The 25,323-nt window shown below is 33.3% G+C and overlaps 1 protein-coding gene across 1 annotated transcript; it reads right to left on the bottom strand.

The window, feature by feature from the left end:
- Positions 1-2,429: 2,429 nt before the first annotated feature.
- Positions 2,430-15,857, bottom strand: GckIII (Germinal centre kinase III). Its single transcript, XM_070107096.1, has 9 exons — positions 14,759-15,857; positions 8,953-9,048; positions 8,761-8,889; positions 6,566-7,075; positions 6,364-6,509; positions 5,680-6,295; positions 5,275-5,610; positions 4,297-4,487; positions 2,430-4,230 (listed from the first exon to the last, which is right to left on the bottom strand). Exons 1-9 carry the CDS (start codon positions 15,557-15,559, stop codon positions 4,218-4,220), a joined length of 2,838 nt encoding a protein of 945 aa, XP_069963197.1. The 5' UTR covers positions 15,560-15,857; the 3' UTR covers positions 2,430-4,217.
- Positions 15,858-25,323: the final 9,466 nt, after the last annotated feature.

Raw genomic sequence — 25,323 nt, 5'->3', positions numbered from 1 at the left:
CTATTCCAAACGAAAGACTGAATCTGGAATTTGACAGGAACTTGCCATTGCAGCCAGCAAGATGGATTACTTAATATTATAGTTGTGTGCTTTTTTTTAGGCTTTTTTGTTGGTGCAAAGCAAAAAGCTCGTGAGCGTTTAATAATTTCAGAGCGCATACGGCAATTAAAAGCTCCAAGGGAACATCAAACTCAATGCAGCACGCGCGTTCAATTGCTCGGCTGTCTGTCTATATGTTTTTGTTGTTTGCTTGTTGTCGGCTGTTGGCTTGTGGCTAGTTGCCTGCCAAAAGGCGCGAATACCGCATATAAACAAACACAAATGGCACGCTGGCAGGACATTGTGATTAGGTAGAACATATGTTGACTACGCGCTCTCACTCTCTCACACTTTCTCTCTACGCGCTTATGTTTTTTTTCTCTGAGTCGCTCAGAGAACTCTTGTGTACGCGTAGCGGATATGAATGAAGTGTTCATGTCCTTGTAAACTGACTTGTGTGTAAGAAATTGCAAATGAAGCAATAACAATAAATATTAATTTGATTATAGTTGCTTAGACATGCAGTGCCCAGAGCGCATTCGTTGGCTGTCATATTTCTGTCAGCAGTTGCCAGCGCTTATAATTTATACAATTATTCTTTATATACCTACATACATGTATGTAGCTACATATGTGCATATAGTTTGGAATGCTGCCCTAATGATGGATGATTTTAATTAACCGTTAGTCGTTAAGTTAGCGCTATAAACAGCTATTTTTAGTTGAAACCCGTTAAATGATTAAATAGCAAATAAAATACTAAAGTTAGCAATATTTAAGAGTTGGGTAAAGCAAAATGACAGAATTTTAAAGTTTATCGCCGTAAATGAATCGAAAAGCTTTGGTCCAACAGCCGTCGAAAATAAGTTACCGCTATAAATAAGGAGCTCGAGAAAACTAGCTCCAAAGCGGAACTTAATATCGTACCGATTATAAAGATCCAAGGGCAAATCTCCCGTAGACGAGAGGAATAAAATCTACGCTATTTTGTGAAGCTTTGAAAAGGAAATATATATGAAACTTTTCGAGAGAGGCTGGATTGAAGAAGAGATCATAAAATTCTGTACTCGGATAATGAAGATCTAGTCTCTACCAAAATATGCCAACTTTGGCCAACCACCTATCTCTCTACAAACACTAAATGGTCGTCGGGTTTCTGAAGTCGAGTCTGGATAAGTTAAAGCCATACCTATTCACATTGCTGACCCACGAAGTAACTCGAGCTTTTTGTTAATAACGGTGGTTTGATAAAATGATGCCTAACAGTATCCACTAGAATGGATCGGTTCTACAACTATGTTTTTTTAATTTGTCTCCTTGTTCTGATATGAACCATATTCCAGTGAGGGCGTTCGGCATCGACCGGTACAAATGGTAGTGAGGTCTGGTCTATAAGACGATTCAGGCAATACTTACCAGCTGCTGTACTCCAAATAGTTTTTAACCGATTTTGCAACATGAGGCCGAACGTTATAATAATGGAATATGGATAGCAATAATTTTTGTCTCGTATCTTGTTGCAAATTCCAGAGGTCTTTCGGCAATCGCTCGCTTCAATTTGATGACTTGTTGTTGGTAGCGTTCCTCATTAATGGTTTTATCGGGTTTTAAAATTACAGTAACAATCCCATGCAAAAGCGACTACTTTTTGTACCAGTCAAGCAGCATTTCTGACATGCAAAAGCGTCGTTCAACGTCTCTTGGCGGCAATTCATAGCGAATTTCTCTGCTTTTGAATGTATCCGGCTGCTTTTAAATGTTATGAAATGGCTGCTTGAGTGACTCCCACAGATTCTGCGAGCTCTTTTTGTGTTTAGCAACAATCTTCATCGCATCGAGTAATGCTTCCAGTGCCTCATTCTCCAACCATTTTGACCGCCCAAGACGTTCTTCGTCTTCCAGGCCACTTTTGACACGCGCGCTCAGCTAGCGAATGTTCATTATAAACTTCCACCGAAATACGCTGACTTTTGGCTGATGTTTTCTTCATATTAAAGTAATGAAATTTCATTATTCATATGGAACTAATGCAAAAACACTCCTTCAAACACAAAGTCCGACATATTTCAGTGAAAAAGAATCGAATTTAAATGTATAACATATACGAAAAAGACGCACAAGGACAATAGCTTTCTAACGCATGTTCGGAATATTGGAAAAATGGAATAACAATCAAGTTGCGCCAACTCTCGGCAAACCGCACGAATATAGTTATAGATCCAATATAATTGGGACACTAAAAGTTCGTTCTAATAAAAAGTTGTTTTAATGCGTACCTTGTTGCATCGTGCTTCTAACTTCACGCCTCCCCTTTTTCTCAATACTTCAACTATAATTTTCCCACTCTTCATAAACTTAAAAATTGAAATGAGCTAAATAAAATACAAAAATTGATAGTCTTTATAATATTGTCCGATTATTTATTTGTATTACTTCAATAGAGTTCTTCTTACTGTTGCTGCTTTGTTAAAACTATTTGCCATTACTGTTATTTACTTGCTTGTCCTTTTTCTCATTTTGTTTTTGCTGATTTTTCAAATAGGTATGTATGTATGTATTGTAAGTTTTATTGCTAATTACTATTATTTTTCATTTTATTATTTTAGTATTAATATTGTATGTAGGTATGTATGCATTCTTGTTAGTTTCAATTTTCCATTGCCACATAGTTTATTATATATTTTTGCATAGACTGTTTTTATATTATTATTATTTTTCAGTTATTTTCTTCATTCCTTTTTCATATACCATATATGTATATGTATGTTACTTTATTTTTATAACTTTTACAATTAGAACTAATATTAAGTGTGAATTAATACAAAAACAAAAAAAAATTACTAAATTATAAAAAAAAAGAACTCATACAATTTCACATTTGCCACGTGGTTATGCTTTTTTAAATTTAATTTTAACTACATATATATTACGGTGCCCGTTATTTTCCAAGTTGATTAGTGTTTTGCAAACGACCCCTGAAGTTTCAGTTTTTACCCTAAAACTAAGCGTCGCAACGACGCAAACAAGCTCTTTATTTTCAATTAAACATGGGATTTTTTGATATTTCACATCCTTAATGTCATTGTATTAGTCAAATAAAAAAATTTCCGCTCTGCAAAAAAGGCTTTAATGTTTTTTTTTTCATAAAACCACTTTAAAAGTTATGCAACAAATGACCTGAGCATTCTTACAAGTGATTTATACATTCTATGTTACTCATACGGCATGGTGTACTGCAAGTACTTGTATATGTTACAGTACATTTGTTGCAAAAATTTAACTGCGTATTACTTTTAAAGGAGTATTTTTATGAAAAAAAATGTATTCAGACCTTTTTTGTAGAGCGGAAATTTTGTATTAGATTATCCTATTTTGAAAGTTGTAGATTTATTTGCTTTGGAGATAAAAAAAATGTATTGCGAAATATCAAAAAATCCAATTAAAATTTATGGAAAAGTAAAACGAGTTTAGCAACATTAAGTTGAATCCTTTGCAAACAAAAAATAACTTGGGAAATATATATATATTAGAAAACCGAAATGTGTGGGATTGTGCTGGAGGAACAGCAAACATTCGTACCTCTCACAGCAGCGCATGTTTTGTGGCAAACAGGTCGGCGCGTCGCTATATGACTTGGATTAAGCTAAACACTACACAAATAAGTCAATTACATTTTTGTTTGTTAATATAAGAATTGTTTAAATTTAATATGTATTTTGCATTTTACATTCACACTAATTAATGTACCATCGTATGCAATAGTTGATTTCATCAAATTATCTACAATTAATTAATCTTCAAACGAGAACCTAACAGCTTATCGCGGCACGCATCAGTGTGACGACGATTTATTTGGAATCCAATAAATATTACACTATCATAACAAACAATATTGCGGGTTTAGTACACTGTTGTTGTTGTGGTTTTATCATAATTTTTGTTAAATTTCTTTTAAATATAAATTTAAATTTATTTAGGTATGGAGTTACTTTTTCTTTTCTTTTTAAAGAGTTATATCGCTTAGTTGCGCATTTGTCGCAATTTCTAAAATATTTGCTATATGCACATGTTCCAACGCTCCAATCTGGTATATTTATTATTTAAATATCATAACATTTAGATATTTTGTTATTGTTGTTGTTTTTATTTAAAATCAGTCCATGTACCATTGTGTTCGTTTACTTCTTATTTCTGCGAAAAAAAAGAATATAAATAATTCAATAAAGTTGGGTAAAAATTTTCAGAGCAACCACTCACCTGATAGCCCTGTCCATTATATTGTTAATACGCGTCTCTGAATAGCCTGGAACTAATTTGTGAATTATCTCTTTGAGGAACAAATCACTGACACCTGGACTGCTACGCTCGGCCAATTCCAATACTGACTTTAAGTCACCAATGTCCGTAACGTTTGAATTTTTGCTTGAATTGGCGTACTTTCGTTGAATCTGCGAAAATATACAATAAAATTTTAATAAAAAAAAAAACAAGAACGAACGTTAAATTCGGCTGTAACAGAGCTATAATAGCCTTCACATATGAATTTTTATAGCAAACAGGTGTTTAAAAAAATCTGTATCTTGATTTTGATCGGTCAGTTTGTATGACAGCTATATGCTATAGTTGTCTGATCTAAACAGTTTCTTCGGAGCTTGTAACATTGCTTTGGTTAAAAATCTATGCCACGTTTCGTGTAGATATCTTGTCAAATAAAAAAGTTTTCCATGCAAGCACTAGATTTTGATCGATAAGTTTGTATGGCAACTATATGCTATAGTAGTCCAATCTGACCAATTTATTCTGAGTTTTTAGCGTTGCTATGGATAATAATTTATGCCAAATTTCATAAAGATAACATGTCAAATAAAGAGTTTCCCATGCAAGAACTTTATTTTTATCGGTCAGTTTGTATGACAGCTATATGCTATATTCGCCCGACCAGAACAATAGTTGTATGCTCAGAGATGCATTGCATTGGACAAATAAAAAGGTTTTTCAAACAAGGATTTGATTATGATGTAAAAGTATGTATGGCAGCTATATGCTATATATCCGATATCGGCGATTCCGACAAATGAGCAGCTTGTTGGGAAGAAAAGGACTTGGGCAAAATTTGGGATCGGTATCGTAAAAACTAAGAGACTAGATCGCGTATATATAGACAGACGCCGGGTATATTGAGCTTCAAGGTATAAAAAAATACTCATTAATTTATGAAAAAATCAAATCACTCACATCCGTAAGGACTGGAAAGAGGAAATTATTCAGACATGCGCTATTCGTCTGCATCACACGATTGCCACCCAATTTGTGATTGGAATTATTGGACGACACAGCTGTGGCGGAGGCGGACGCCGATGCAGACACCTCCAATGCCGCACCATACGATGAACGTTCACCATGCGTACTGCTATTCGACAATGCTGCATTGCCATTGTAATTGCCACCACTCGAGCTGGAGCTAAGCATCGGCGACGAGTTGGATGACACGCCGCTGGCATGCATACTACGCCGCTGCGCACGCGACTCTTCTTCACGCAGTTGATCTTCACTTTTGGCATGCTCGATGAGCTGCAAAGAATGGATGTGGATTTTTGAGTTTGTTGCAAATGCTTATTTCATATAATTCATATGACCTACCGATGAGCGTCGCTGTTCGTGTTCGTCATCTAGTGAAGCGGAACGGCTCTGCCTTAGGTTCAATTTGGACTCCTGGAAGACCGCATTGCTGCTGCTGCTACTGCTGATTTTCTTCATGCCATCAGCATTTGGTGAATTGTTGCCACTCGAGGAAGATAGCAGTTCTTGGCTACCTGACGACTGCTTATGTGTTGGACTGAGTGGTTGATGCGTTATATTAGAGCTGGATGAACGTATAACGCCAGCCGAGGCCGCTGCTTGTTTGTAGTGATTTAAGTTGGTATCGCGTTGCGTAGCTGCGGACGATGACGATGATAGCGTAGCTGTGCCAGGCGGACTGCCCGCCATGTTGTCGTGCAATTGCTGTTGTTGTGATGTGGCGGATGGTGACAACGCTACCGAAGTTGCGCCACTACCCGGATAGTGTTTGTTGGCCGCATTAATTGCTAACGGCGTTGCTCCGCTGCTTTGTGATAATTTCTGTGCTATTTTCATGTGTTCCATCTCCTTAAAGCTGCTATTTGCAATCGATTCGCGTGGTGCATTATTGATGCTGAGTCCTTTAACGGTCATTATCCATGGCTCGTCATTATTGCCGCCAGGTTTCGATTCGTCACTGTGCATGAGAGTATACGAACAACTTAGAAAATATTTAAAGCATATAAAATATAAACATATATTTACGAATCTGAATTCTCCGATTCGGTTTCGCTTTCATCACCCTTCTGCAGCTTCCATTTTTTATAACGATCAATTAAATCGATAAGGTACGAGTTCTTCTTGGCTTTCTTGATAAAAGGATATTTCAATAGTTCCTTGGCTGTCGGTCTCTGTAAAAGTTTAAATTGAAGTTTAGCTACAATAAATATATTTTTGGAATACACACATTTTCAGGATCCTTATTAAGGCACGCTTCCACAAAATCTTTGAACGATTTCGTATAGTTTCCCGTTAGTTGTGGAGGATTATTTTTCGGTATCAAAAATAAAACTCTCATTGGATGCAGCTCCGAATTGGGCGGTTCACCCTTGGCCAATTCAATTGCCGTAATGCCCAGCGACCAAATGTCCGCTTTGGAATCGTACATGGATTGCTTTATCACTTCGGGTGCCATCCAAAATGGCGTACCTACGAATGTATTACGTTTCGACGTTGTGTTCGTTAACTGGCCGGCAACACCGAAATCAGCCAACTTTACATCACCCATTTCGCTTAGCAATACATTGGCCGCTTTGATGTCTCGATGTAATTTACGTTCCGAATGCAGATAGTCCAGACCCTTGAGCACTTCTCGCAATATTATTGCGATGTGCATTTCCTCGAAAGAACCAGCTTTCATTAGATCCAGCGCCGAACCGCCGCCTAAATACTCCATAATAATCCATAGCTTTGTACCCTGAAATGAAATTGCAAATAAAATTTAAATTATTTTTGTTTTGAGAATGGACTTTAAAAAATAAAAACCTAGACTAATTGTAATTGAAATTGGTGACCTCCTTCTATTGTACTTACTTAACTTAAATAAAAATTATGCAAGATTCTTATAGAGGGGATCCTAAAAGTATGAAGAACACACAACAGCCGGTTCTACGTTACCGGAATTGACCCCGATTTTATCCGGTCAAGCACTGTTATTCACTCCTTATATCTCACTTTTTATTTTTGAAAATAAACAAGTATTACGTCATTTGGTTTAAAACTACAAGAAACCCTTTTGAAGTATTTTTAATACTTAGCTGCTACTGGTATAAATACTTCCTGTTTATAACAAGACATAAATAATAAAATCGCACTTTTGCTAGTGGGTTTAAAAGTGTACTCCACCAACAGAATTTAACCAAATATAAATTGGTATAAAAAAACGGTATAAAGTGATTGTGCTCTAGAAATTGGTAATATGTATTAAAATATGTATTTACTTTTAAAAGCAGGAAGTGATTTGATACGTAATTTCATCAGGCATTCAGCTGCTTTCTGCATATGCTTTCTAAAATCCCCAGATTGGTAACTCGGTTTTATATTATTCAGGAAAGGCATTTGAGATTTTTTAGCCTTAAATAAGTAGTTTTTATTGTAGTAGTATAAATAAATAGAGCTCAGTGAGAGAGAAAGTAAAGGGTATGCTCGTCGGTGGATCATAATATTTGGTATAAAGTGTATGTAAACCAGAAATGTTTAAAATATGTATAATGAAATATTTAATTCAGCCAAAAATTCAAGGAAATCATTTACATGACAGAATTAGTAGACATAAAACACTCGGATAATCTTTTCATTATCCCTAGAGCGGACTTTTTAGCTTTTCATAAGCAGTTTTTTGTTTTAGTTCCATTGGTGGATAGGTAGATTTTCTATAAAATATCTGGTATAAAATGCAAGTGAAAGAGAAATGTTAAATATTAGGCCAGGACTACGAACAAAGAAAAGTAGGCAAAAGACACTCGGATAAGCTTTTGAATAACCAGAGAGCGGCAACTCGGCTTTATATTATTAAAGATAGGTATTTCAGATTTTTGAGCATTAAAAAAGTTGTGTAAGTTTTGTAGAATAAAACCCAAATAGAACTCAATCAAAGAGAAAACAAGGTATGCCCGTTGGTGGGTCGATAAATTTGGGATAAAATATCTGGTATAAAAAGCAAGTTAAAAAAAAAATTAGGTAACGAATCCGAGAAAATCAGTCATATGGTGCTTTCGTAGGCAGAATATACTCAGTAAAGCTTTTTAATACGAGTTCAGATACTCGGTTTGAAATTTGGATTATTATAGTTATTTTCTCTTTGCTAATTTAAACCTTATTCAATCTCAAATATCCTCAACAATAATTTCCTTCATATTTTCTGTATATAAAATATGGTATATGTATAAGTTGATACAGAGTTATTGTCATAAAAGCTAATTGCCACATATTAGATCTTTGCAAAGAGAGATTCTAATTCGAATGAGTCCGAAAAAAATCTATGAATCGTAAGATGTCTGCTGTTTTCGTAATAGCATTAAATATAGTTTTGTGTAACTTCGATATAATTATAAACTCTGGCAGTTCGTTGTAGTACACCTAAACTCTTCACAAAATGCTTACCTTAAGGTACGATCCATAGTACTTCGTAACGAACGGTGAGTCACATTGTGACAGTACCATAATTTCCTGTTGTATATCTTCGATCTCATCTTCTGCCTCTTCCAGATCAATTATCTTGATAGCCACGACCTAATAAATAAAAAATGAGAATTTTAAAAATATGTGTAAATGTGAAAAATCATTAAAACAAACCTGTTGCGTTCGATTGTCGATGCCTTTGAATACCTCGCCGAAGGAACCTTTCCCGATCCTTTCTTGCTTCGTAAAAATTAGCTCAGGATCCACTTTCTACAAATACAAATACAAGAAGAAGTTAATTAAAATTTTGTTACATATTTCCACTCGAAAAATTAATTATATTTTCTTAAGTACACGCACTGTATTTCATTACTCAGTAAACACAACAGTTATATTTGCACATATGTTACACATACAAACACACGTTTAGTATGTGATTTTATGTATGTGTATACATGTGTTTATCTGTAAACATGTGCAAAGGTATTTACTTATTAGCTTTTGATTATGTCACTGGTATTTTATCTCAGACAAAGCAAACCGATAAATACTTGAGCTGTTTGGTAGCCAAGCAGTCGATCCGTTGTGCAATTAAAAACAAAAATACGACAATGTTATCATTAATGACCGCGACATTAGGAAAGCACAGTGCGGTATAAATGACATGGTGCGATTTTTTTTTTTTTTTTGGCTGGAAATACAATAGTTAGAATATGGTCATGGTTGAGGTAAAGTTCTATTTTAGATCTAATGAAAGAAGTAATGAGTAACTTTTGCACTTAAATTTTATTGATAAACCACTAGAGAACCCCTTTATTGTTGTAGAATTTTTAATTTGCTGAGCAATATACTTTATTACAGGGCGCTTAACTACCGCCAACCGAACTGACTAACAGCAAATACAAACATATATACACATGAGGCAGAACAAATTATCGCACTTTTATTATGAGATCACTTTGTTATTTCCTTTTTTTTCAATTGTTACAGGGAATATTAAATTTGCCACAAAGTTTTTCGATCTGAAATTTCGCACACAACTTTTTCTCCCCAAGAAACTGCTTATTTGTCAGAACCGCCAATATCGAAACACCGTCAAAATCAGGCTACTGTACCTGACCTTTTTATTTGACAATATCTCTTCACAAAATTTTGCATGGATTATTGTGAAAGTCACCGCTGTGATCTTTAAAGAAATTATTTGAATTTGCCATACAAACTGATCGAAACAAATCAAGTCCTTGTACAGAAAACTTTTTTATATAATAAAATATCTTTACAAAATTTGGCATGGATTATTCTGCGAAGCAACGCTATAATCTCTGAACGAATTGTTCAGATCAGACCGTTATAGCATATAGCTACCATACAAACTGTCAAGCCTTTGTATGAACAAGTTTTTTGTTTGACAAGATATCTTTACAAATGCGGCATCGATTAACGGTTTATGGTGGCGGCACAATTTCCGAGCATATTGTTTGGAACCGACCACTATAGCATATAGCTGGCATACAAACTGACCCATCAAAATCAAGGTAAAGATCTTTTTATACCCTTTTATGCTTTAAGAAATGCACCTGTAAAGGATATTAGGGCTTCGGTGCAACCCAAAATTTAATTACTATTAAAATAAATAAAAATTCAGGCTAACACTTGCATATAAAAGAAATCAATAATAAAATTGAAAGCGAAATTAAACTTTAATATTACTAAATAAAAAATTTTTTTAAATTAATTTTTAAATATTTTATTTAGTTTCCACTATTCATTATCACTAAAACAAAATGCTAATAAATTGCCACTACGAGTAACAGACAAACAAAATATTATTTCTCGGTTTCGAAAATGGTATTCTTAAGCGATTAAAAGCATTTAAGTTGTACCGAAAATGGCTTTCTTTTTAGTTGAATGCGTAATCACAGAAGAATGTGCGTATATATATGGTACATGTTTAAGTGTATTTAAGGTAATGTCGAAGCAAAGCAATGGCAATGACAGTGATTTGTATTGTCGTTGGCATTGGTAATGCGGTGGTTGGCAGCGTTGATGAGCTTGCAATTCATAATTTCTTTCCAAAGCACGTACAACGCATTGACTCTTTTGTGTGTCTACGTATAAAAAGTTGCCCTCATATAGGTACAAACAAAATCATAAAGCACATTAATATCTATGTGTGTATGGTTAGCATGCATACTGGCGCAGCTAGTTTAATTAATTTCCATTTTTAAATGAGATTTTCAAAGTAGTAGAAATTTTCAAGCATTAAGTCTTTGCTGAAAACAAAAAAGTATGACAAGCCGCGGGGTTTCAAAAGTGTTTTAATGTAAATATGCATTCTAATGTACATATCTTAGTTGACTAATGTAGAAAAAATTGCAGAATCTCTAAAATACATAAAAAATATAAAACCTCTAGCTTGCAGTTTTCAAGCAGCTGATGTGTTATATAGGAAGGTTTGCACGCCAATAACCTATTGCACTTCAATAAAATATGTGGGAGATCCACATACAAGTATGTAAGTGACCCGAACTTACTTGAATGACCGTATCATTCAAAAGTACAGGGTGGTCCATAATAAAAACTTAATTATTTCTAAATTTGGCGAAATCTTTTAATTACGATACATTATAAACTATTTATTTATGAGGCTCAATTAATGACTATGCCACGAAGCGAGCAATATAGTAGAGTATATTTTTGTTCACCTAACGGTTGTTTGTATCACTTAAAAATAATCGAGTTAGATATAGGACAATGTACGTTTAAATGATCAGGTCCGTCCGTCCGTCCGTGCAAGTGATAACTTGAGTAAAAATTTTGATGACCAAATTTGGTACATAAAATTATTTCGATATTCTGTTACAGTACGAAAATGCGAAATCAGACAGAAACCTTGCCTACTTCTTATATAAGACAACTTTAAATTCCATTTGATTTTTCCACTTTTGAGTATACAAGTTCAGCACTAATTAATATAATATATCGGGACACAAATTTTCATGAATATTTCCTTTAAGGTATGCCATCGCAGGTCTTAAAAATTGTCAAAATCGGACCATAACTGTTCAAGCCGCCAGATACCGGAAATGTGGACCCAAAGCCTATGGATGACTTTTTACCTAATATAAAGATTTTCGAACTTCCAGTTGACTTTATACCACATATGTGTGTATATCGGCCAGTGTGCTAGTTATTTGATTGAAATTGAGAAAGCTTGTCTTAGCCCCCATTAAGATGATATTCACGATTTTGAAACGTCCGTCCATATATAGTATGTTTATATTTATATATTTATAAAATTACTTGAAAATAAGTTTTCAAGTGTACCTGAGCAATGACAAACATTAATGCAATCAACCCTTCCATTTCTATGCCCCCAATGGTTTTAGTATAATTTAGCTAATGAGATGTAAAATAAAGTTATAAAACTAAGAGAGTCTAAAACCTTCAAAATAGGTTAATATCATGTTTGATTGTAATCCATTCACCATTTCGTCGAACAATGAAGTTGAACCTTTTCGCTACATTTCTTAATATAAAGTTTCGCCAACAACTGATTTTATTTCCCCAGCTTTGACTCCTGCAAGTTGCAAGAGTATGAAATGTTCGGTTACACCCGAACTTAGTGCTGCTTACTTCTTTATTTTGCTTCTGTTTTTTTTTAGTGGAATGCATAAAATTTCAAGAATATTGTGTATTATTCAAAGAATAAAAAAAAACAAAGTTAAGGTTATTTTTATAGCTGTCTTAAAAACGTTTTATATCAGAAGTTTTAGTGTTCGACACTTGGTAACCTTTTCCCCACAACTAACGTTATCAAATTCGGTGCTCTTCATAACATCAAAACAACTGCACCGATCCTTTCAAACACTATTTCTGTATATAATTTACGAGGACACAATGGGAGTTATTTTTAAATTTGTTAATAACTTTTATTGTACAGTAAGAAATTTTTCCCAAAACTCCCCTTAAGACGGCTAAACTTCCCAAGTTCGTACTACATTTGTAGGTGACTAGAGAGGACTGTTTTAGAAAATACTTTAAAAAAAAAGTTAATTTTTATCTCGACGTTTGAATCCATTCGCAGTAATAGAAAATTCAGCTAATTAGTAAAAAAACAAAAAAAAAAATTCCTAGAGATAATAGTTATTGTTGTATTAGTGTATAATTTTATCTGTTCTATTTATAGCTACATATATGCGTTTTGCAGGATCTTGAAAAGTCACGAATCGAACAAGCCACTTTTATAAACTATAACAAACAAATAGACTGACATTAAGGGAGGAAACCAGTTTAGATGATTCAAAAAAGTCGACTTTTTATATTGCATCAATTGTTAGTACAACTATTCAAGAATATTTCAAAACGGAATTCCAATTAGATTCAGTGCCGAAGCGCACTTTTTTTTCAAATGCGTTTTTCTCGAAACGATTTTTTTTTCAACTTGCGGGAATCCTAGCGCGAAAAATTATTAACGAATCGATCTGAAAATTTGTGTGAATATCCTTTATTTAAGTCCGAAAAATATGAACCAAACTCTGGAATGATATTATTAAATATATAAAATATATATAATATATATTATGTAAGAAAAGTGAAAAAAAGTATATAAAACATAACATTTTGTTCAAACACCTCCAAAACATTTAATTTTCAACTCTTTTCGTTCATATTCTTAGAAAATATGTTACTAACGAAAGAAAAAATAATGAATAATTTCAGAACAAAACTATGATCTTCAGGTGTCCCGCCAGCAGTCAACTCTGATGGCTATCGTCAATGGACACCACCCTCTAACTCCACCACTTCCTGCAGAAATGGCATCGAAGAATGCATTCAATATAGGAATAAACTACCCTGCAAGTTTAAGCGAATTCCATATATTCGTTCTTAGTTAAAAAAAAGTCACAAAAAACACTCGAATTTCGGCCTTCTAAACTGGTTTCGCCCCTTAATAAAATAGAGAGATAAAGCCAGCAATTTTTTCACTTCAATGTAGTCTCCACATATTCTCTTATATTGAATTCGACTGGACTACTTTGTTGTTAATTTCACCTGTCAATTTTGGCGAGAGGCGGCGAACGGAAGACTTATATTCAAATTGATCAAATTTTATGGCGAATAAAGCAACATAATTTAATTAAGAATTAAGAAAACCCTAAAAAGGTAGAATCTGCTGTACTCCATAACTATAAAAAAACAAAGGAGGTACACTGTCGTATAGATGAACAGCTTTTAACAACATTTTTTACCGCTATCAGTAGTTCATACATCATATTTTGTTATCTAAGATTAAGTAAATAGAAATACCAAAAATTTTACAGCTATTTATCACTGCTTTAGCCAAGGCTTTGGCTTTAAGACTAGTTAAAGCGATATCGAACAGCAAAATACGCTATATAAGAAACGTAGAAATACCAATATATGTGGAAATAATTGTATGCCAAAAAGAGAAAAACGCAAAATCGCAAAACTATTTTTAAGACGAACAGTTTGTGGCACAAGCAACTGTTTTTGGACTTGGCCAAACAAGAGAATCAATGGGCAGTGCAAAATATCTATAATTACTTCCGCAGCAACACGCTTATGGTACGGAAAAATTGTGCCAGCAACTACAATTGTTGCTGTTGGCTTTTTATTTTATTTATTTGCTGTTTTTGTTGCCACACATGCCACAACTTGAAGTGGTCAAAACGGCGCATGCACCGCCAAAAGCAAGCGAGTGAGGAAGTGGTAGCGCATTACATACGCGTACATGAAATGCGCATGCGCAAATCACAAATATTCGCGTTGTTGTTGGTGCTGCTGCCTTAAACAGGTGTCCGACACAACACGAGTTTTTGATTTTCTACACTTTTCAGTCATAAACACCAAACCAGCAAAGGAAAAAAAAAATTAAGAAAAAAATCATGAAATAAAATAAATGTAAAAATCAATGGCGAAATAAAATTGGTAACAGCAGCAAGTCTTTCTGGCATACCAGTTCGCTAGGAGATTGGCGCAGATTTGCGCGTCGTGCTGGCGATTTTCCAACGTTTACGGCGGCAACAGCGTTTGACGCCTGCATTTGCTTAGCATAACGTTGCTGTTGTTGTTGCTGCTGCTGTTGTTGTTGTTGTTGTTGCAGTTGATATGTCTTATTAGTGTTGCTGTTGTGTTGAAATTGCAATTGTTGATGTTGTTGCCGCAAAGCGGCCACATTTTGTGCGCTCTCACCAAAATAAAAACTCTCGCTGCGGCCGAGCGCTATAGCGGCCGCTGCCGCTGGCGTTAATGGTGATGGCGAGTCCAAAGCGCCGCTATATGGCCGCGCACGATACTGCTCATACATGGAGACGGGACGCGGGCGTGGCTGTGCCGATATGGCACCGCTGTGATGATCCGTTTTATTGTTACCACTATTATTGTTGTTGTGATTGTTGCTAGCAGTGTTGCCATTGATGCCGCTATGCCGATAATTCACATGCAAACTTATCTTCGATTCGGCTATGGCATCTTGTAGTATGGCCTGTGAGGAGGAGAAACGATCGCGTTGCAATTGGGACATTTGCTTTGAGGTCACTCCGACAGGTGTTGTTTGTGTGGTTGTTGTTGTTGCTGTTGTGCCATCATTGTAATGTAACTGATGTGCATGATGCTGTTGTTGTTGTTGTTGTTGTTGCTGGTGATTTTTTTGAAAATGTGTCGATGAGCTGCGTTGTATGCCGCCCCCACCAGCGCCGGCAGCGCCACTCCCAGCATTATTTGTAATGTCAACGTTAACATGTGTGCTGCGCCACATTCCTACGGTGTTGTTTTTTTCTTGTTTTCACTGTTGTTTTTACTGCTGTTTATTGTACGTATTCACTTAGTAGCGCGAATTAAATGTTTATATTTGGTCTGTTTGTCTATGATGACGACACCGCGCATAAATGTTATTGCCTTTGCCAGGTTTGTTGTTGTTTGCTGTATAGTTTTTTGACAACTGACGTGCGCACCTCGTTATTCAAGCGACAATGGCACATCAATGATTGCAAAGAATGTTTTTTGTTTTGTCTTTGATTTGATTCAATTTATTGCTTGCTTTTGGTTGCTACTTTGAAGTGAAAATAATGTTTAAAAAAAAACCATTTCCTACTCAATTCTTTCACTTTTGCATAACTGACGAGGGCGCTCAAATACAAATACTCTAAACGCACAGTTGTGTAGAAGTTTAGCTGCCACAGAGTAATTTAACCCAATGACTCGTATAATAATTAATGCTGATTGTTTGATTTTTATTGCTCATAATTACACAAAAAATATCACTAAAGCAAAAATCGACTTTTATTTGGAGAAAATGTATTTTTGGAAATATTAAAAAATTTGAATTTTTTTTTTTCTTAATTAATTTTTTGTTACTAATTTAATTAATATTTATATATTTGGTATTTATTAGGCCAGAGTTCCTAGGTGGAACAGAGGGCCTCATGTTAATTAAAACATATTTTTATGTTAAAGAAAAATTAATTTCAAGCTTCAAATCAGTCAAAAACATTTCTTGTCTTTTTTTAAGTTAATAAATTTAAATTTTTTGAAATTAAGAAGTAAATTTCATATTTTTCTTTTTATTTAATTAATGTAATTAAATTAAGTTAGTTTTTAAGTGTATAGCTGAATTTTTATCTCTTTTTCAATTATTAAATTAATAAATTTTTACCGAAATTAGGCAAGTACATTTCTTAATCATTTTATTTTGTTTCAATTAATAAATTATAATTTTTTTTAATTATATCGTTTAATATATAATATATATAATATTATAATATAATCATTTTATTTTGTTTTAATTAATAAATTATAGTTTTTTAAATTAATTAATTTACTTTCAATTTTTTTTAAAGAAACAATTAGTTTTTAATTTTTTAAATTGATTAATATACATGATTAAATTAAGTTAAGTAAGCATATCTGAATTTTTATGTAACTATGTATTACATATGTATTAATTCAAGTAATAACTTAATGCGGCTTAAGTTGTTTCAATTTAAGTAATTGATTTTTTTTAAATGCTTTCCTCTATATTTAGCTTTGAATCCAAAAATCGGAATTAAAAACTGTAAATTTAATTTTTATTTCAAAATCAGAATTGATTAATATTATTTAATTCAAAAATTGGGGTTACAAATAAAAACATTATTTTTCATATTAAAAGCTGAAATGAAAAGGGATAAAAAAAGAAGGATTCACACATTTCTAACTGAAAAACTATAATTAAGATTACTTAAATAAGACCAAAAAGTGCTAAACTGTGTTGATGTTTTATTAAAAAAAGCTTTCTTTCTAAAAAGATAACCAAAATGGTAGAACACGAAGGACACAAGTGAACATTTTAAGTTAAAAATTCAAAAACATAATTTTTTAAATTTTTATTATAATTTTGTGATTAACTGTTTTATTTCATTTTATTTAGAATTAAAATTTTAATTTTTTATTTTTGATCCGATTTTTCACATTTAAAATTAATTTTAAATTTTTCAATCTGGTATTTGGGACTTAATGCTGTTTATATTTTATTAATTATTTTTATTATTAGCATTCACGACAATTTACGTTTTAAATTACCGTTACCCATCAATTTTCATTACGTTTTACATTTTTTCTTATTTGTAAACTTTTAGGCTTTTTTATTTAAGTTATTCACTTATTTCTGTTTATGAACTAATCTTTTTTATTACTATTTGCTTAGTTCCTGACAATTTACCTTTTAAATTAACTACACCCATTACATATTTTATTTTCTATTTTAACACTTTTTATCTACTTTGCATGTATTAGTATTGTTAGTTTTTCGTATTTATCTTTATATGAGCTGGTACGAGATTTTAAAGTTTTCTTAACATTATTTTAATGAATTTTTATTTTATTAATATATTTGTTTTAATTTTTATTTAAATTTAATTTTAATTTTTTGTGTTCATAATTTACTAATTTCAATTCAAATTTTCCGCTACTTATTTGTACTTTTGCAATTTTTCTCTTTTTTCATTAGTATTTATTTCATATAGGGAAATAAAAATCTTTCATAAGCAGCTAACCAGCCGGTTCAGTTATAAGTGAAAACAATTTTTTCTTCACTCCTACGAGTTTTTACGTCCTTCACTCCTTCTCCCAGCATTCATTAATTGATTTTTATCTTCTTTAATCATGTATATTACTCACTAATTTTAATTATTCACAATTGTATATATTTTTGATTTTTTTTTGTTTAAATATATTTATTAATTAGTTATAATTATATATTATATTTTAAATTATATTTGTTATAAATTCAGTCAAGCTATTTTTGTTTCCCCGTCTCTATTTTTTTTATTATTTATATGATTTTAAAATTATTTTTCACTATCTTATTATTTTATTGTTAAAATTGATTTAAAATTTTCTCCGTCTATTAGAGTTTTAGTCTTTATTTTCACTTTTAATTATGTTTTGGTTTTATTTTATTTTGTTAAAAACTACATTTAGTAGTTATCTCTAATTATTTATTATATCTTCAAAGTTTAGTCTGTTCATTAAATTATTTATATACTTAATATATCTGTTCTGTTTGTTTCTAAGCATTTTAATAATTATTACTGTAATTATTTCGACTTACATTTGACAGATTGTTATTATTTTTTGTTTTAAGAAGTTGTCTACCTTCGCGGTTTGAAAAAATTGATTTTTCGCATATTTCACTTGTAAATTTAACTAAAAACATGCCCCATAAAGGATTTGTTTGAAAGCATATTGGTTTACGAGATATCAAGCCGCAAACCCGGCCTCGCGCTGACTATTTACGTCGCTCAGTGCAAGGTTTAAATACGTTTTCCCAAAAGTAGTGTTTATTTACGTTTTGGCACGATTCTAACAAAATTATAAAAGATATTCAAAATCTGTAAATTTTTATTGTTCACAAAGCATCTCGTTATGCCTAGACATGCGTTTTTTGGACATTTTTTTCTTTATTTTTTTGCAGTCTTTTTTAGCTTGAAAAAACATGGTGAAAAATGCATTCGTTTTTTTTTTAAATCGCTGCTATTTTCTCAGCGTTTTAAATATTCATATATAATACATAAAAGTTTGTGTCTAAACATAACTGTGGTCATAAACATGAATTTAAAACAAAAAAATAAAAAATTTTCATGTCTGAAGCTGAAATCTATTGCCAAGAAGTCGACTACGCCGCACCGGCAGTGGTGCATTCAAGCCGCATTACAGGCGCGTTTTGTAAAATAAAAAATTGAATAATTAAATTAATTTAAAATTTAAGGGATATAAATTGGGATAATTGGTTAATAAAATAAAAAATAGTAATTTGTGGAAATTTCATGTGTAGTTTTTCGGTAATCCATCGTCAAAAATATGCCTAAATTTGACTTATTTATTATTATTATTTTTTTATCATTTAGTGTTTGTTTCTATATTATTTTATATTTACATATTTTTGTATAAATTATTGTATGAAAATTAATATTTTGTTTTTAATGTAATTCAATAAGTTTTTAATCATTTTCATTTTATATTTTTATATGTATTCAGTACACATTTATTATTTTGGGTGCACTTAATTGCCATTCTTCCACAATTACAAGCGCTCATTGCAGTAATGACTCAGAAACGCGCAGCTCATGAACAAAATAACCGCTAAAGGTGTGTTAAGATTTCCTCTTTATTTTTTCGACTTTTTTTTTTAATTTTTTTAATGTTACTTTTGTTTAAGTTTCGTGGTTTTTTTTTTTTGTTTTTTTTTTTTTAGTTTCCGACAAACGATTTGCAATCACTGTGTGGCATATTGCTCATTGCTTTTTAGTAGTCTGCATTTAGGGTGCGGCAGCGGTAATGGCAGTGTCAGTAGTACATTGCCGACGCAGTGCCACCAAATCACGGCCAGAACCGCGTTCCAAAGCAACAATTACACGAGCACACGGCGAGCATGTGATGTGTACGTATGTATGTATGTAATGCATATGGCTATGCCTGTAACCGTTGTACGCGATGCATGTATATATATATATATATATATATATATGTATGTACGTATGTAAATAGTAGATATGTAAAATACAATAATTCCGCCACGTACGGTTCTTGGCAAAACGCTGGCGCGACACAGTTTATGCAAACAACGTCCAAGCGCGCATGGTAGCATTGGCTTTGTTGGCCAGCCAGCCAGCTGAGTTGATTGAAACATTTACATGCATGCATACGTACGCATGTACGGTTATATTATTGTATGTTTTGTTGGTTGGTTGCTTGTTGGTTGGGCCGTTCTTGAAACTACAAACCGCTGCGTTATAAACTTGGCTTGCTTGACGGTGTCAAAAATGCAATGCAAGTCAAAATAAAACACACACATACACACGCGCGCGTTGTATGAAAATAAAAATAATTAAAGTATAAAATACCGCACTGCAGCACTGCTAACATTCAATGGCAAACGCGAGGCACAACGCGCGTAGCGCTTCGATGGGCAGTAGCCAGCAAAAACAAAGCTGTATACACATACATACATATATATAATATATATTTAGACGAGTACTAACTGAAAAAGTTTTGATATTAAAACAAAAACGTAAATGCAAAAGCTGAGCTCAGCGTAACTAAGCTGAACTAAACTAAACACACTATACACACACACACACGCCTGCGCGCGCGCACACACATTTACACAGCCGCGCTTACAAAAGTTAGTACAAATACAAACGGGAATATTGCGCTTAGACAAACGTCGAACCGCACCAGACGAGGTGTTGGGCCAAATGGAAAGCCAACAACGAAAAAAAATTTTTTTTATAATAATAAAATAATAGTGGCACAATACTCGCTATATGTATACATATGTATGTAACTATGTCTTTGAAATAGAATATGAACAGCAAAAGAATTCGTAATCAAAACACAATTTGAGTTGTTATTAGACGCGGCAGCAGTAGCACACTACGCGCACACACCGCGACTGAGTTTACACGAAATGTGAGAGCGACTGGCAAGCGCGTAGCACGGTAAATGCATGCAAGATCCGAACGATCGCCTGGTCGTTGGTTGCCGTTTGCTTTGTCTTTGTTGGTTGTTAGGTGTATATCGGTCGGTCGATGGTTTTGTTTTTTAATCACCCGCTAGAGACAAGCAGACAACCAAAGCGATGAGCCAACAATAACAAACTGAAAAGCAACGGGCAACCGAGACGACGATCGACAATCGACAGCAGGCGAGAACAATGGCAAAAGCCAGTGTTCAAAGTGTCGGTGTTGGTGATGGCATTGCTGTTGCTGCTGCTGCTGCTGCTGCTAACAATGTTTTCAATACAATACTGTTAAAAGTCGTAAACTAACAGCAATAACAAAGACTAAACACTAGTGGCAGCCTCTTAGTGGCATACCAGTAGTGGTAACAACTTACAACAACAATGTCGACATTTACATAGTAAGCTGTTGCGACGGCTACTAACAAACATAAACATTCGCTGGCAAGTTAAAAACTGTGAGAGAGCGCGCTGCGTGCAAAATGTTAATGTCACAACAACAAATAACAGGTAAGCGCTAACTGATATTGGCTTGAAACAACGGTAGTGAAATTTTGTTGGCGCTCTCGCGCGCTCCCACTAGGTTTTGAGTCGACAACACAATTTTGAAGTTGAAGGCTTGGCTATTTATTCCCATAAGCAATTGTTGTTTTAAATTTTTATTTTTTTATTTTACCATTTAAGTAAGAGAGTGGCGCTGCATAGTTCTCTACTTAAGATGTCACAGCGACGCGCTGAGTGTCAGTATTTGTGTGTACGTGTATATATTAACGTTAAGCATAGAGTAGACAACGATATTTGTAGTTGTGAAAAATATTTTGGCCACCCTTCCTATTTTGGTGCAACGAGAAACTCAATTGCAATGCTAATCACGTTTTGAGTTTAAAGTACTTCCTTTTCACAGCGTGTTGCAAGTGAAATTTAATGCTGAATTTAAAATGACAGAAAGAATTGACAGAAATAAAAAGATTACTACGGTGAAATTACTATAGATTTGAAAACGTTTTAGCAAAAAAACTACCTTAAATCATAAAATTTATGTTAGAATTAGTAAATATATTGCAATGCACCCTAAAAGTATGCTATAAAATCGTTTCGTATCGCTTACTATTATCGATCGATAATCGCTTACTTTTATGTAAATCCTAAGATTCACGATAAAAATGAGTAAATTGCAATATCATCCTAAAAGTATGCTTTGACATAATTCGCATGACATTTAGGCTTACTTTAGATTGAGCTGGTTTCATTAAAAAACAGGCCGACATATTATTTAAATCCTAGCGTTCACGGTTAGAACATGCAAATTGCAATATAACCCTAAAAGTAGGCAATGAAATCGTTTGCATAACATTTAGGCTTACTATGGATTGGGTTTGTTTCTTAAAAAAGGCCGGTAATAGGTTATTTCTCCAGAGTGACTATGAAATTTTATTCAAGTCCCCAAATTCATAGTTAGAATTTAAAAAATGCAATCTAACCCTAATAAAATCATTTGCGTAATATTTAGGCTTACTATGGATTGAGCTTGCCTCATAAAAGAGTTCGATTATCGCTAATTACTCAAGTGTGACTACGAACTGCATACTAAGCTATATACTTGCACTTATATACACATATACATGCATCCCTATATGACTTTAAACTTAAAACTATATCCTTGCTATTAGTTTATCATATTTTAGGTGCATGGCTTATACCTCAAATAATATATTTTTGAATCCTGAACAAGATATATTTAGTTTGCCACGAAGCTTGTAACACCCAGAAGGAACATGGGAGACCCTTTAATATACATATATATGGTATATAAATGATAAGCGTGACGAGCTGAGGTCTTTTGTATATGGTACACACGAACTAGTTTCTCAGTTTGGGAGATATCGATCTGAAATTTTACACACGTCCTTTTCAAACCAAAAAGCTGCTCATTTGCCGGAATCGTGGATATCCGGACAACTATAGCATACAGCTGTCATACAAACTGAACGATCAAAATGAGGTCGTAAAAACTTTTTTATTTGACAAGATATCTGCACGAAATTCGGCGCGGATTATTTTTAAGACGAAGTACAACCTCCGAGCAAATTTTAGTTCGGACTACTATAGCATATAGCAGCCATAAAAACTGATCGATCCAAATTAAGATAGATACATATTTTTATAACCTTTTATCTTATAAGAAATTCTCCCGTGGGGTATTATATCTTCAGTGCAAACGAAGTTAACATTTTTCCTTGTTTTTAATAGAAAATTTTAATCATTTACATTTATAGCATAATTTTCGGCGTTTAGCTCATTTCTAAGCAATTTAAAGAAGCTTCAATATATTATTGCGTTTAAATATGCATATTTTTATAGCGAACTCAGCTTCAAAATTATATAGTAAAAGCCAAAGTAAAGACACATACACTGCTGCAGCTGCAAAGCATTCGATATATGGACTGTGAAAAATACAAGTCGAAGAAGAATAATTTTTTTTGTTTATTTCTCGGTAGAAAATCATGAAAATTAATAATTTAATAAATTTAAAGCTTAAAGTTAGGGACTAAGACTTTACATTTAAAATTATTATATCAAGTTTTATATGTTATACATATGTACATATATGTATATGGTGAAATATTTCATGCATGCATTGTATGGCTGAACAATCCCCCATTAATATTTGCAATATTGAAAGCTTTTTAAAATACCGTAAATAAAATTTACAACCGTATCTATTTTCAATTAAGTACACTATAAATATGAAATATTTCATTGCGCAATTAAGAAAAAAAGGGTAAATATCTTATTGCATGCACTTAAAGCTATGCCTGTATGTGAACGAAGCATTTAGATATCTACCATGACTGCGCATAGCATTGCATTGTGTAATTTTCTATGGCATCGGAAGCGCGCTCCATCGGCAGGTGGCGCAATAGTGCTAACCGCTCTCACTTAGATGGTTGTGCGCAAGCTAAACCTGTCGTTAGAAAAGATGAGGCGACAACCAGAAGTACTATGAACAGAATAGTTGACTGGCGTACTCCGAGAAACGTGTACTCAGTTGCTCACGCTGTCACTCAGCTGGTAAAACAACTACTTGACACTTAATTCGGTATGACAAACGCGCGTTACAATTTCGACTATTTTGTGTACAGAGAAAAAACATGCTGCCTTCTAGCAGCTGTGCCGGAAAACTAACTGCGGCTATTGCAACACATTATCAGTTGAAAACACGAGCGAAGTAGTGTGAAGCCGCAACAAAATTACACGACACTATACTTTTTTTAGGGTTTTCTTTAAATTCTATAACTTGTATTTTAGCAGCTGTCTATTGCACATATTTACAGCGAGTTGTTAATAGTTGATAACCTACCACTTACTAACCCAATTAAACGTTTTTTTTTATACTCTTGAAGGCGTTGAGGTTACACATGATTTACCTTGCTGTATTTCTCTAAATTATATGAAATGAAGTCACTATCGCGATACATCATATACATTTTACTACCAACATCAATACGTAAGCAATCAACTTTCACAGTTTATAATCCAATGAACCTTTGAAAAGCTTAGAAGTAGCCTACAACTGATGATTTGGTGAATTTAATACCACTCCTCTACAGTTTTGATAAAATAACTTGTTATGATAAGCTATTGACTCATATGTTTATTTCCAAATAAACAACACAAGGTGTTTTATTATTGATTTGGGTGCCTGATTGTAAATATAACGGCGCATGGAAAAAATAATAGTACAGTTCACGGCATGTTATTGTAATAAAAATAATGCATATTCATACGTACATACAAACATATTAAATTATGCAATAAGGAACACCGGCTTCGTGTTAAGCAAATTCAGATACGCTTGGGGTATACGATACGCTTATATAAAAATCAAAAGCAAATGAATTACTTCTTGCTGTCGAAATGCTGATTACATGATTGAAGCACTAAGCAAACAATTTTATCACCAAAGCTTTTAGAAACCTGTAAGCAAGCGCCCAAATTGTCTACACAGTTTTTTATACCCTAAACAGGGTATATTAAGTTTGCCATGATTTTTTCTCAACAATTTTTTTATTTGACAGGGTATCTTCACGGCATAGAATATTAAACAAGGCATTACAAGCTTCGAACATTGTTCAGATCGGACAACTAAAGCATATAGTTGCTATACAAAATTACCGATAAAAATCAAGATACATATGTTTTATACTATTTTATGCTATAAAAATTCACCTGTGAAGGGTATTATAGTTTCGGTGCAGCCGAAGTGAACATTTTTTCTTGTTTTAACATAGTTATTTTTTTTAATTCAAAACGACACTGTGTACTATGCATCTGCACATTTATCCCAACATTACTGCTACTATGCCGGCTTGTGTCTAATTTATTTACAATTTACATACTTAAATATTAATAATATTGTATATTGATAATTATGTATTTGTACTACTTACCTCTGTCCAGGCCATGGTGGCTGCAGTATTGTTAGCTGCACCTTTGGCAGCAACAGCGGTGGCGGCACGCTT

This window comes from Bactrocera oleae, chromosome 3, assembly GCF_042242935.1.
Source record: "Bactrocera oleae isolate idBacOlea1 chromosome 3, idBacOlea1, whole genome shotgun sequence".
In the NCBI taxonomy this organism is placed as follows: Eukaryota; Metazoa; Arthropoda; class Insecta; order Diptera; family Tephritidae; genus Bactrocera; species Bactrocera oleae.
This window is presented reverse-complemented; position numbering and strand designations above follow the sequence as displayed.

Excerpts from the sequence above, each read along its gene's own strand:
- GckIII (XM_070107096.1), bottom strand. The coding sequence starts at position 15,559 with ATGTGGCGCAGCACACATGTTAACGTTGACATTACAAATAATGCTGGG. Across the intron at positions 6,510-6,565 it reads TTAATAAGGATCCTGAAAAT|AGACCGACAGCCAAGGAACT; the intron begins GTGTGTATTCCA and ends AAACTTTTACAG. Across the intron at positions 4,488-5,274 it reads TCTTTCCAGTCCTTACGGAT|ATTCAACGAAAGTACGCCAA; the intron begins GTGAGTGATTTG and ends ATATTTTCGCAG.